The following is a 14,605-nucleotide window of genomic DNA, read 5'->3' on the forward strand; positions in this document are numbered from 1 at the left end:
GTCTCGGTAGTTCACGCAGCACAGTCTAGCAGCCAAAATAAATCTGAGGAGCATAAGGCCTGTTTTGTGTTCCCCCGCCCCCTTTTTTTCCCCCCGCTCCTGCCAGGTGCCTCAGTGGCTCCCAGGCGACCGGCCGGGCAGAGGCCTGCGCTGGGTGTTGGTGGGAGCAGGGTTTGGCCCAGGGGCCAAACGTGTGAGTCTTACTGGGCGCCCATCCCTACGGCTGCTGGTGCAGCCCCGGCCTCGGCGAGGGACGGCTCCCGGCGCTGCCCAGGCCTCGTTACGAGCTGAAGATGGCGGCGGCGGGAGCGGGGAGCGCGACGAGGTCGGGCACCTCCGCGCCTCGTTGTGAGCCCAAGATGGCGGCGGCGGGTCAGCCCTGTGGGACGGCGACGGGGGAGGGGCGGGGCGGGTTTCCATAGCGGCGGCCGCCGGTGTCACACCGGGGCACTTCCTGGTTGGAGGCCGCCGGTCCCGGGGCAGCAAGCAGGGAAGTGCCGCTGGGGAGGAGGTGGAGGGAGGCCCCGGAAGGAGGAGGAAGCCGAGCAAAGGTACGGGCGAGCTGGGACGTCCGGCCATTGTGCGGCCCCCCGGGGTGGGGGAGCGCCACGAGCGCGGCGGGGTGGCCGGCTGGACCCTTCCATTCGCGGGGGGCGGGGGGGGTGCTGAGGGGGGGATGCCGCGCCGGAGCTCTCCATTGAGGCGGGCGGGGTGGGACCCAGTTCCTAGAGAGCTGAGGGGAGGCGGGCAATACCATTCTCCCCTGGGGGGAGCCCGGGCGGCGCGCACCACCCGCGGGGCTGGGGAGATGGAAGAGGCGGGAGCCGGCTCCCGGAGGGTACTGGGGTGCTTCAGACTGTTCCATTCCCAGCGAAGGGGTGTGTGTGTTTGGAGGGTCCTTACGCTTTCTTCGGGGGGCGGAGGGGGCAGCGTGTGGGGAGCTGTGGGCGGCCGGGGCTGTGCGGGAGGCAGCTGAGCCGAGTGTGTGGGGGAGCCCGAGGGAAGCCCTGTTGGAGATGTCCCTGGGTCCCATTGTAAGGCTTGAGTGAGGGGTGGCGGCGGCGGGGGGGCCGCCCCGGGGGAAGGCACCCCCAGGCTGGGGGGTGAGGGGTGCGCTCCCCTCAGGGCGTGGGGGGCTGTGGTGGCCTGGGCCTCTGCGGTCAGAATGGGGCTGAGGCGGTGGAGTGGGGAGGGGGGGGCAGGGCTGTGGGTCAGACACCCCTTGGGGCCTTCCTGAGGATCCCCCCTTTTCTGTCAAGGTGGGAGGCTGTAATATCAACCCTTGCTGGGAGCAGGGAGGTTTTGGATGGCTGAACCCTTGTTTTAACGTGACTTTCTGGCACTACTGCTTTGTGTACCTGCTCCCTCCTCTGCCTTTTGTAATACTTCAGGTGGTGAAAAAGCACCAGGCTGAGCGTCGTGGCCTGTACAGGAGGGTCCACAGCCCTGCGTGCTTCCCACAGGCTGTGCTGCCAACAGACTCCAGTCTCCACAACCCTCTCTTAGTCCTTGGTCTCTGCTGGGACTGTCAGCAAAAGAGCCAATTATCAGATGTTTTGGGTTCATTCTGTGGCATGGATGGTTGCCTGTAGGAAACCACCGAAGCCTTTGAACTGCCAGCTGAATGAGAGTCAAGTGGTGACTTAAAACACTGTCACCAAACTCCTGTACCAGTCGTTTGCCCGCATACACTTGAGAATAACTTTCTTTGTGCTGTTTTGTGTTTGGAGCAGGCAGCTGCACAGAGAGCTGGCTACGAGTGTCGCTAGTTTTTAGCTTTCACTGAATTACAGTGGAATGAAGCACGCGCGCATCTGCCTTGTTCACAACAAATTTATTTTGTGGAGGATCAGTTCAATTAGAATAAGTCTATTAAATAATTTTTCTCTATGGTTATTTAGCTTGAGGTGTACCCTGCAATCTAGAGCTGTTGTGTGACAGTCGAAACTCAAACTCGGCTAGGCGTATGTGTATTAAATACGGCAGCCAATCAGCAGTGCCTGAAACTAAAAGCAATTTGCTTCAGCGCTTTGTAGTGTAAATATTCCTGCTATGAACAAAGAGGAGGGTGTGTCATCGTGCTTGTTTCATTTGTACTTGTATGTGCTTCCTCATTTGTGGCCAGTCAATGATTCTGTGTAGGTACTTCAGCAGTAGTAGTCATATTTTGTTGTGAATTTTACTTTTGCGTTTTCTTGAGCTGGGACGCTCAGAAGCTTGGTGCTATATTAGGAATTTTTATTATGTGCTTTTTAATAGCCGTGCTCTTAAGTGACTTTGTTCTGCTTGTTGTTACTGGTTATAACTTTGAAATTAATTCAACTTGGATGCAGTGTAAAATAAGTATTCAGTAGAACTGCCTTTTAACCAGCTGTTCTTTTGCCCTCTGATTATACAGCATGGAAACCAATCATTTTGGACTTAATGTTTTGCCAGCCAGCTATCTATAAAACTTTAAAACATGTGCTTCTGAAATCTCTGTATCTGTTTTCTTTGAGGGGCCATAACATTTGGGTTTAAAGAAGAAAGTAAATGACAGTAACATACTGATTTGTGCCAGGCAGGCTCTCTTTAGACTATTTTGTCTTTGTGTGTGTGTGTGTTTAAACAGTGCAGTTGCGTGCTGCTCCTGTGATTTCTGGTTCTTGGGAACTGGGGATATAAATTCTTAATGTTAACTCCTTAGCATCTAAGTTAAACAGATACTACAATAACATACACGCAGACTAGACCTGAATCTTTAATTGCCAATTTAAAGGAAAATCTTTTCTCTGGATAGAGTCATAGTGCATAGAATTATAATATGCATATATGCAATATAAGGTAATTTACTTGCAATCTGGCTCATATTAATTATCCTGAAACAGAGTATTGGGTAAAAAAAGAGACCTGGCACTAGGTGTGGAAACAGATAATTGAATGTATAATTAGTGTGCCTGAATTTGAAGTTGTAAAGAGCTTCTCTCACTTCAGGTATTCCTTTCAAATCTAAGTTAAAATGCTGATAGTTTCACAACTACTTAAGGTGAATGCCACCAAGGGCTAGTAGATATGTGTTGGTAGAGGAAGTAGGGGATGGAATACAAGGGTTAGCTCTTCAGGAAAAGAGAAAGATCTAAGGTATGTGTGTGGGGTTTTTTTATAGCCTTTTTAATTGCAAGGGAGAGCATGAAGGATGTCAGATACTAAAAAGACAGTTTTTCCAAGATGGTATCTTTCATCAAGACACTTAACAAGTCATATTCTTTCTCTGTTGTGTAATATTTGGTAGTGTTTCTGTGCAGGAGAGAACACTCTAAGCGTTGAAATTGTTGACTGAGAGAGCTAAGTGATAACTGTTTAGTTTCTAACACATATCCTTAGGAAAAGTATCAATATTGTAATGCAATAGAAAGTACAGACTTTCTGATACTTGGTAGTATGGACTTTTCCTGACTTTTCAATACTGCTTGCTATTGCTATACTTGAAATTATAGATAAAAGATGAAACTTTCCCATTTTAGGAACTTAAGCACTTTCAAATAGTCCAAGTAAATGGCCTTCAGCAAAATGATGAAGTTGTGAACAAGGGAAATTTTGTAAAGTACATATACAGTGTTATTACAAAGACAAAAACTGAATTTAACCAGAAGTCCATATTGACCAATAAACAGATATTAGCAATAGCTAAGCAAAATATTTAGGCACAGGAGGCAAGATAGGAGTAACATTTGGAGTTCAAGTTGCTGTGGTGTACTGAAACATTCACTTTTCATGGTTATGACACATGCTTTTAGGTAGTATGTAGCTGCTATATTCTCCCCTACTTATTTCCTTAGTGTTACATGACTAGATTTTTATAAACGATATGGTGCATAATTATGCTATTATTAGCCTTAAGTGGTTTTCAGAACTGATGTTTTGTTTTTATCTAATGAACAGCTTTTTCCTGTACATACACACAATAAAATGTCATGTAACTTGATGTCTGTGAGGCAAAGTATTTTTAGTTCGTATTTAGAAAACTAAGGTGAAACTGTGCCTTTGAAAAATCAAGTTGAATGGGAGACTCCAGTCTTCCAGTTGACTCTGCATATGATTGAAGAACAATTTGGGCCCAAAGGTAGTAGGAGCTCTGGTCATAAGTGCTTTGGACCTGGGTTAAGGGCCATCTGCGTGACTCATTTGGGGTTCTTAACATAATAACTGTAATTAGCCCAGTAAATAATTAAATGTCATGTAAGTTATATTTGCTAATTTTGATATGAGTAATCAAAAGGAAGCTGACAAGACTGCAGTTGTAATGATATGTTTTAACCAGACACTTTTTTTTTTTTTTATTAGGCTGTGTGTGCTTAGATATTTAATTCATCAGCCATTCATAGAGAATTGGCAGACCTGCAGTTCAAACCATTCTTCGGTGATTGCACTATCTAATGGCTTTGTGTTCACCTGTGGTTTTTTATAATGTTTGCATATGTATTTCTTCAGCATGATACCATTTTCTTCCCCTATTAAGTCTCTTCCCTGCATTACTTTTTCAGTGCAAAAGAAGTTGGTTTTAACTTTCAGTCTGCAGTGTTACCAACGGCTTCCTTTTGACAGTTGGATTTTTTTGTGGTGTGTGGGTGGTTTTGGTGGTGGTTTTTTGCTTTGTTGAGGTGTTGTGGGTTTTTTTTTCTGTTTTGGTGGGTGGTTTGTGTTTTGTTTGTTTTTTTTTTTTTTTTTTTTTTAAACGAACCAGGTTTTAGCAATGGATACAGGAGCCGCCTTCTGATGTGAATCCAGTCCTATGATAGTTCCTCTACTGCTTTGGCATACGCTGTAAATCTGTAAACGTTATGTGAAGTTATACTTTAAGAAAAGTTAGATCACTTCTTTTGTCTTTTTGTTTTATTTTATTTTCTTAAAACATTAAGAGATCTGGGCAGTTGAGACTGAAATCTGAGTCAGCACAAGGTATTGTCTGGCTGGATTAGCACAGGTGGTCAGGTTCAGCAAGTTCTAATTGGCTCTGAAAAGAGGAAATAAATTGCATAATATTCCTTAATTTACAGAAACTCCATTTGTGCAGGTATTAGAAGAAAACTCTTTATAGCTTAATCGGTAGGTCTGTTTTTTTCTTTTCATCTCAGTTGTGAGGTGAAGTTATTTCCGTTTAACTGTTCTATCAGACTTGTATAAACTTGCTTTTAGCAGCAGGATGGAGATCACATAATAATTTTTCCAAAATGTACTTGCTGTGCTGTCATTTTTGGAGCTTGTCCTCTATGTTTTGCTTTGGGGAGAGCCAGGCATATTATTAGTGAATCCATATCTGCCCTACTTGGATATCTTTTTTTTCATTTTGATTATGAATTGACTGATCTGATGATTTACAGTGGCTAGAAATGGTAACTTTTTCAGGTTTTGTTTCTGAGGAGAAAGTGTTGGATAGTAAACTTACTTGTAGCTCTTGTGTTTTAAAGAGTATATTGCATCTTCTTGCTAGCTGAGGCTGCTGAAGGAAAGTACCATTTTGATGGTATTTTCGGTTACTATATCCATATTGTAGTCTTGTACTTTTAACTTCTTAAGAATGTTTGTTATCTTTTGGGAGCAGTTATATTTTATGAACTAGTATATGCATGCAAGTTTAGAATATGAATGTTTTGAGTTCATAAACTTCAAAATATATCCATAAGCGGTAAAGTTCCTCAGTCATAACAAATACATCCTTGTGTTCCTTTTTTTAACAAGGAGGATGAAAAGGTAGTAGGAAAGACAGTTTATATGTAAACATTTATTCTAGTTATTTGAAGTTGAAAAAATGATTTGTCTCTTTATTTTCCTACCATCATCAGGACATGAATACCTCTGAGAAACCTTCTCCAACAAGATACCTTGCTTCAAGACCTGTCTTGGATTATATGCAAAGAAGTTTCCAGTCATGAGTGAGTAGATTTCTTTATTTAAGAAAAAAGAAACCCTTAGTTTGCAGTTTAGAAGAAAGGTACTTCTGTAGTGGGTTTTAGAAGGTGGTTCTTCCTCAAAAATGTTCATACTGAGTTTTGTCTCTTTAGTCCTTTCAAAAATAGCCACAGAAATTTGAGATTTGGCAGAGGCTGTTCTTAATCTGCAAATTTTTGATCAGTGTGTGCTCTCTAAGATTTCTGTGTTGATACTCTGGTGTCATTCTCAAGAAGGTGAGTTCTGTAACAAGCTCATATTTTTTTTCCAGTATAAATAAAACATGTAACTCTGAGGGGAAAATGTCTTGGGTTTGTTAAGAACTCCAAAATATGTGACTGTCCAGTAAATTAAAATAGCTGGTAAAAATCCAACATAAAATGAATGGACTTCATTTTATGTGGAAAAAAATAAATATATTACTCAAATTCCAGTATAGAGGTCTGATCCCAAAGGAATTTTGGCTTGTGTTGGAAAGATCTGAGCCATAGAAAACTGTGACTTAAGATCTGTTTTAGTGAAAAAAAACAGATGAAAGACACCAGAAGTTTTGTTTTAGGCCATATCTGATGGCTAAGATAATCTTCTTTAGTGAACTGTTTTGAGTATTTAAAGGTCTTACATAAGTTTTGCGGATGTGAGACTTATTAATATAACTCTTGGCAGCAACATTACCTAGCCTTACATCATGTGGAAATAAGGATATAACTTCATATGCACAGGAACTGTATTTATAATGTAGCTTAGTTTCAATGCAACTGTACTGAATCTGTTGAAGAATGAGTATCTAGTTCATAGGATAATTATATCCCATGTTAGTAAAATAAGATCATTTGATTTTCTGGGAGGAAGTGAGTAAAGAAAATTGTTGGTTAAATTTCTTGTCAAACTAAATGAAAAATGACTGTTCTTGACATCTGGAAGGAAAAAAGAATGGTAAAAGAAATGCTTGCTAAATGCAGCAGAAGAAAAACTACATCAAAAAAAAGGACTGAATGCATTGCTGAACTTCAGCTTTCATGCTTAGCGTAGATAGAACTGGCTTAGTATTTATATGGAATTATATCTGGTTTTCATATTGCTGTTCACACTTGCTTACTTTCTGACATTTAAAGTATTTACTGTATTGCATAGATGACAACTTTACAGGCAGTTGTTCAAGTACCTGAATATCCTGATTTGTCAAATGCTGCTATATTAATCTTCATTTGTTTTATAGAGCATCTCATGTGTTGTCATTGCCTAATGTATAGTCTTAAACATAACAAAGAACTGTAAGTCTTTTTGCCTTTTGAATCATAGTTGCTGTGTTAAGTGTGACTCACCAAGGTGCTGCTGTGATGTTGTCGGTTTGAGCACAACAATTACTGTCATGACTTGAGCAAAACACTGGTGGTTTTGGTGAGATTTTGACATGATTCCGGAGTGGAGAGTTTAGCTTTATATTAGGAAGAATGAAGACCCTTATTCAAATGAAAGATAACACTTGGGGAATACTTTTTGTGTGGTTACTAATAATATTATTCAAAGTACAGTCTCTCCTTTGCAGGACACCACATTCTTCTGGTAGATGAGATGCTTAAATCCATGCTAAGTGATGGGCTTTAAGGGCACAACAGAAAATGCCACTTTTTTTGAAAATACGTTTTAGAGAAGATTAGATGTTTTGTTCAGCTGATGTTGGATTTCTTAGTTTATGGTTTACTTTAGAGAAACTTGAACTCTAAGCATGGTCTACGTAGTTTTAGGCTCCTCTCTACTAAACACCTCAGTCTATAAGGCACTTCTCATCTTATGAAGATGCGTTTATTTGCATACTTCTGTACATGTAGGCTTATTCACAAAATCTGTGGGCACCGAGGCTAGCTAGATGTATTAAAAGTGATGGGAGACTCTAGCATTTCAAACTAGTGCATCACCTAGTGTATTTCAAACCGAAAATCTATCTAAGATGATCATCTAAAATGTGGAAATGTCAGACTTAAGGCTAATAACTTCTTGGTTAAAAAATTCAGAATGCTGTTATGTGCAGGCTACTTTATAGAATCCTACTTGTTATTTTCTTGTGATACGCTTGATGCAATATATATTTCCATTGCTGTTTGTGAAGGGCTGTTCTAGAATCTCAGTCCTAAAATGATTAAATCTGTTTTCTAGTATTGTCCTAAATTTATTCACAGGCAATTCATATCTATTTGGTTTTCTGCCAACCTCATTCATTAGCTTAGAAAGTAATTTTTACCTTGTATCACATTTGTCATTTTAGTGGTTTGTTACATAGAGCATATTATTTTATTGAAATGGCTTGTAGAAGTGAATCTGTAATATCTGAGTACTTAAGATGCTCACACAAGCTTATTTTTAAGCAAATGATCAGTTAAAACTTTTTGGAAAGTCAGTAGGGGAACTACTGTTGTATAACTTTATTAAAAGTTATCAGGTGTGTAGGTAAGTGCTTTGGATCCTGTTGTGCTGGATCTTCTCTAGTATTGGGGAAGAGTATTGACAGAATTGTAAATTCCACCATTCATGGTAGTTGTGTTTAGTTGCTGGGCAATACAGAGAATCTGAAAAGGTGTTAAAATTGAGGCAGTCTCTGTCAAGGCTTTTATTGTTGTGGAATGCCTTTATAAATGTCTGTGTTCATAAATAAGGATAAGACAATTTTGTATTTCAAATTTAATGTTGTGTGCCCCATAGGACAGTGTGGTCACGTGCTTAAAGGATGGGTAAGAGTATACAGTGTAGCTAAGTTAAATTGATTTTGATTTATTTTGAATTTAAAGATAACCTGTCAGAGAAAATCTGGCTATATGTAACCTGCCCAGAATGTCACACCACAGAAAGAGCTGGTTTAATCTTAAACGTTTTCTCCAATTGTTGACATTTGGCTGCCAGAAAATGTGTAGTGTCATGATAAATTCTGATGATTATAAACTGTGCTCTTTATGTTTGGGAGTTTTCCTGTGCTTTCTCCTTTGAAGAAAGGTCAGTGCAGTGAATTTACTTGAGCTGCTGCAGTGAACTCAGTTTGCAAACAATTAAACTAAAGGTTAGTATATACTGTTGCAACAAGCTGCTGACATCTTTGGGTTTTTTCCCCTTAAATGTATAGGATGGAGTGCCAACTCTTTTTAAAATTTATTATTCTGCTGCCATAGTAAATTGTAGAGAATAATTCTTTCCTGGCTTTGTCTTTCTGCTTTTAGTTTTGTTTCCCACACCCTAAAAACATAACACTGCATGCAGTTGGGAAGTTAACCTGCTATTCTTCGTGCTTCAGTATCATCTCTTCAGGTTTTCTTTGTGATTGACTGAGGGTAGGAGTGCATTTTGTGTGTTTGGAGAGAGGCTATGCAGTGTAATCTTATATTTTGAAAATGGTCAGTGTGGCCTGGTAATGAGGTGGGAAACTTTTTGCTTCACCAGTTCAAATCAAGACCACAATGGTGTGATTAAAGGCTGCTTCTGTTTGATTGTCGGTTATTTCTCTTGACCTCTCATTAAAGCTGGCTTTCTAGTTGGTGTTCACAGAGGTAACCTAGGGTTTTGTGATTTCTGAAAAAAAATAGTAATTTTTTCCCTTTCTTTTTGAGTTTTTGTAGTGTGTGTAAAGAAATAGTCTTGGCTGTCAGTATTTCATGAGCAATAAACTTGGGAATTAAAACAAATGTTAAGGTCAGCCTCAATAGATAAAGGTAGAATGCTTTAGCAAGTACACATTATTTTTCCTATGCTTGCAACTGAGAAAAGTGCATTCTGGGCTTTTATAAAGCTTCATAGGCTAAGAGAAGCCTATTTGGTTAAGGCTGGCTTGGTTTTCACCCTTCACCTCCAATCTCCCCTTGTTGTATGCCAGAATGAATTTGTATTGAACTGAGGACCAAGTCAAACTGTTCATAAAGTAAATGCTGGGAAATGGACAATTTTTTGTGGTTTACACAAAGCGTAAGGTGGCTGTGCATTTTGTGTATTTTGGGATAAAGTGTTGCAAATAACTATAAAGCTGATTGATGTAGTTTAAGAGGCTTTGTAGTCACCAGTTCTTTTCAGTGAGCTGAGATTGAAAGGACGGAAAAAGATGTAAGTTCAGATGCATATGTAAAATTCCATACTGGGGAAGGCAAGTTTAGAAGTAAGCTAAAAGATCTTTATAATGAATAATAATAATGGGTGTTGGATTATTATATTATGTGCTAAGTTTTTATTTTATTTTTGAACCATGAACCCTGAAAACCCATTCGTGAAATACAAACTTGAAGATACAGTATGTGAAGTGTTTTCTTTAACAATTGTTCTTTTGATTTCATTTAGATTTCATTTAGAAATTTAATTTAGAAATACTGTGACTTGAGAAATACAGAAGCTATTGTCTCCTAGGTTGTCTTTTCTGAAATTTGAAATAGTAATTCTTTATGAAAAACTGAAGATCTGAACGATAAAGAATTGTAGGACATAGGGGATAAAGAGCCATAATGCAGATTTGAAAAAAGTTAGTTTGAAGACTTGGGATATGTTTAAAATGTTTTAAGAGCTAAATAATCATCACCTCTGCAGTTCAGCTATCTGCAAAAGACAAAACTCACAAGATAGTTAAAATAGTAAGCTACTGTATCTTAACAACCGCATAAAAATTACTTCATTGATAACATCAGCATTTATCTTATGTTTGCTCTGTTTGAAACTGTCAGGGGAACGTACCACTGTATGTAACTGCAGTGACACCTGAGCACTTGGACCAGAAGTAGTAGCATAGTAACTTCTTTTTGTAGTGGGAGGATCAAGCATGAAAAATACATGTATACAAAGTTGTTTGGCCGCTGAACCTAGCGGTCAGGAGAAACGCTTACCACTTTTGATCTTTCTTCACTGTTAACTCTTTTGGTTTATCTTAACTTTTCACTTTATTTTCTTCAGATACTGCTAGTTAATGCTATAGTGGCTGGCTGTCCCTTCTGTACAGTGCAGCTAGTACTCCAGGGAGGCTGTCCAAGCGTGCTGGAGATAGTTTTCTGACCTGAAATGCAGATTCAGAGCTGAGAGTTAATGGGTTACAGAAACTTGTATGGACTTGCAGAAAAGTTTTGAGTGAAGCTGAGTTTCAGTAGAAAGGTCTGGCCTGTAGGAGCCAAGGCTGAACAAGGGTCTTGTAACATTTCATGACCCACTTAAAACGTTGCCCTTGTCCATAGTGGGGGTGGTGTCTTTTCACTGTCTGAATTCCTGCATTCCTCCTTGTTCTGGGAGGATTCACGAGGTTGATCTGAATTGGGTGGGCTCCCTAAGCTGTTACTACATAGCTGTGTAAATGGTTGTGCTGCTGTAATGCAGGGAGAGAAGCACAGGGGTGAGAATAAGTGGTTGGTGGGTGAGTCTGTCCTTTCCACTGGTAATGCCATCTTTCCCTTGCTTGAAGTGTGTAGGGAACTATAGTTTATGTTGTTTAGGAATGTAGTCATCCTAGGCTTCCGCTATGCTAAGTGAGGAGAGGCATCTCCAGAGGGCTAATCAGATCTTAGATGACCCAGTTTCTCACCAATGCTGTAATTAAAATGCCCCTCCAAATACAGAGGGTGCATTAGTCACAGTAAAGTTTAAAACCACATACTTTACATCCCAGAACTGATGCATCACCTTGAGGAAATGTAGTCATGTTAGTAAAAGCTTGCTTGTTTTCTTAATATTCACATTTTATGATGCTGGATTTCTTCTTATTTATTCAATAGACATAATGATGCAACTTCTCAGACCTTGTGACTCTTTTTGCTGATAGTACAGCTATTTAAATGTATCAGAACACAAATGAAAGCTTTTTGAAATTTGTATTTAAACAGAATTTTTAGATTAATTTTTCTTTCAGAATCCTTCCTTTATTTTTGTTCACTTTAGGATACTTAGGACTGGTAAGTTGTGGCTCTCCTTGCACTTAGAATTTATTTTTAGATTGAATAGGAAGACAAGCATTTTTGATTTTTTTTGTTCTGTACTTTTTTTTAACTGAACAAAATAAGTCTTCAATCTCCATAGACTTAAGTGAAGTCACTTTCTTTTCCTAAGCTTTGCAGGAGGTTGCAGCTACCAAAAACATATTTATCCCATTCAGAAACTGAGCTTCCAGGTGGTATGTTCAAGTTCAGTAGTCTCACTTTCTATAAGGCTTTGTCAACTGACAGCTATTCCATAGTATTTACTGTTTAATTTAAATTAGTTAATGATGTATAACTCTGTAAAAACTCTTTGCATATATTTCAAATAAATTTATTGAACATTAAAAAGAAGTTGTTATTTTACGTTGTGTTTTTTTTTTTTTTTTTTCCATAAAGGGAATTTCAAAGCTATCTCCCTTCAGCTGGGCTTTCTCCCTGGGAGTTTAAATTGATGGTTGGATTGATGGGGCTTCTCTAAATAAGTTAGTGCAACATGACACCTACATTTAAAGCCACGTGATTTCTGTTTGTAAACCAAGATGCTGGCACTGGGAGGAAACTATTGTTAGTTTTGAACTGACAGACAGTTGTGGCAGGAAAATTACCCTCATGAATGATATTGGAGGAGCAGTCTGTCTGTATACATACTTATTGTTCCCTGAATATGTCCTTTTTAGACACTTGTACTTCATATTTATTTTGTCACATTTGCAAGGAAAATTAAGGTTGGATTATTTACGAATTACTTACTTTATGACACACTAACTCTGTGTGTATCCAAAATAGCAAAGGTGATATAAATATGTTTATAATAATAATTAATATATATTTAAACATTCATTACATGTTACATTTGTCATATATTTTGATATAATTATGTTCTATTTATAGTATTAATTATATACTTATATGAAATATATAACAGTTCTTTTATTTATGTGTGTATGTGTAGAGGGGGAGAGTCATCTTTCTAAATTTGTCTGCCTCTCACTGTTTTGATTGATGGCCAGTAAGGACCACTGAATTATTACGACTAATTGGCGTTCACAGAAGTACATGCCTTTGGCATGATAATGCTCTCCCGTCACAGGGTTTTTTTTATTTAAATCTTAGTCTTTGGACCTGTCTCTGTACTCCTTTATATAGAACATTGCACAATAATGCCTTTATTGTGGGTCTTTGGTACTCCTGCCGCAGAAGGAGTAAGTAGCAAAAGAACACTGTAACCTTGTTCTCTTGAGTGCGTATTAAGTATCTGCTACTATGTAAGCAATTCATATTTCTGGGATCCTATTCATCCTGTGATAAGTTGAGGGTGGTGTTCAAGTACATTCCAAAGAGGGAAGGATACAGAAACTCACAGCTAAAATACAGATGAAAAGCAAGAGCTATAAATGTAGATGTTTGGGCAGGCACCCCCTTTTTTGCGTAAAGCACTATGGAGATAGAACAGCGTTCTAGTTAACTGCAGGGAGGACTTCTAGAGGCTGCAGTAATAAGCTCCCAAGTGGTGTTATAATTTCCTATTGAGTTAGAGAATTCACAAAACAACAGCTGAGTCAGATGAAGGATTAGAAATGAGCTGAAGAACTTTTCCAACAGCAGTGTCAAATGAGGTATTTAGAGGACTTTCCTTGCCTGTTGAGTCATGTTGTTCTCCCTTTCCGTACAAATGATGGAATAATATGCACCACTGTGTTGGAAAAGTGAAGCTATTGCTGCTCATTAGTGTAACTTTACCACAGATAAGAAAAATAAGTGACCTGCAACCTCATTTTATGTTATATTATTTATGTTCATAGTCAAGAAACAAAACACCAGATTTACAAGGTGTGTGGTTATTTTAAGCTAAATTGACTGTATTTCAAGCAAAACTACTCTGATATTCTTTACCCAATTTTTGATGGGAAACAACTCTTTGATTTGTAGCACAGATGGAAAATACTTGGGGTTGTTGCCATAAGTGGGGTTATGCAAGTAATCCCAGCAGGATTACTGGCTCCGTGACTGGCTCTGTGTTTGTTTAAATTTAAGATCTTTTCTTTACTTAAACTATCCAATCTGTTGTTCTTTCAGTGTTTGAAGGATGGTCGCAGATGTTTGTCTAAACAAAGTAGCTGCTTTTAGGTGATATCAATCAGCTGATTATAAGGTTCGTTTAATCTCTCATTGCAAAAGAGCCCCCTATAATTAAGAGATTTTAATTCTTAAAATTATGTGGGAGACTGACAAGATAGCCCTGGGATTTTTTCAAGGTTATTGGTATGCCTGTTCCTATCCTAAAGTGAGCAGGAGGCTGTGCAGGATTTATAGGCTGTTTTGGGAAGCTGGTGTGTTGAGTGTTTTTTTTCTTTTTTTTCTTTCTCCCCTTGTTTTACTTTGTGTAACATAATTATTGTCTGAAATGGAAGGCATACCAACATGCTGTAGAATCTTCAGTGCTTTTGGTCAGTGCAGTGATTAATATAATAGATCACTAATGTAAAAGGGCACTTTGTTTTAATAAAGCACTTTGGTTTGCCATAGGAGAGGATTCTTGAATGCAGTCTTTCTGTTTTACCCTTGAAAAGCTCTTTGAAAACCTGCCTAATTCCATGTAGAGTGCTGAAAGGCTCACTCAGAGCCCCTTTGAGCAGTAGTCAGACTTCCCAGAATTTTTAGAGACATAGGGAAATAAGTCTCTCTCCAGAATGTGTTCTGTTGCATTCAATATAAAGCTTTCTTTTTTTTTTTTTGTACTAGAATTTTGT

General features: G+C 39.1%; 1 protein-coding gene across 3 annotated transcripts in view; it reads left to right on the top strand.

Moving 5' to 3' along the window:
• The first annotated feature begins 463 nt into the window (after positions 1-463).
• USP6NL (USP6 N-terminal like) overlaps positions 464-14,605 on the top strand; it is a 133,052-nt gene continuing 118,910 nt past the window's right edge. For 2 of the 3 annotated variants that reach the window (XM_074828021.1, XM_074828023.1), the window contains exons 1-2: positions 464-551; positions 5,823-5,912. Coding sequence is in view for 1 of the 3 variants with exons in the window: in XM_074828023.1 (XP_074684124.1) it covers positions 5,909-5,912 (4 nt within the window). In the remaining 2 variants the exon portion in view is untranslated. Of the gene's footprint in view, positions 552-4,723; positions 4,812-5,822; positions 5,913-14,605 lie in introns of all 3 variants that reach the window. The other variant, XM_074828022.1, reaches the window with a different exon arrangement.

The sequence above is a fragment of the Strix aluco genome, chromosome 5 (genome assembly GCF_031877795.1).
Source record: "Strix aluco isolate bStrAlu1 chromosome 5, bStrAlu1.hap1, whole genome shotgun sequence".
NCBI classification, from domain to species: Eukaryota; Metazoa; Chordata; class Aves; order Strigiformes; family Strigidae; genus Strix; species Strix aluco.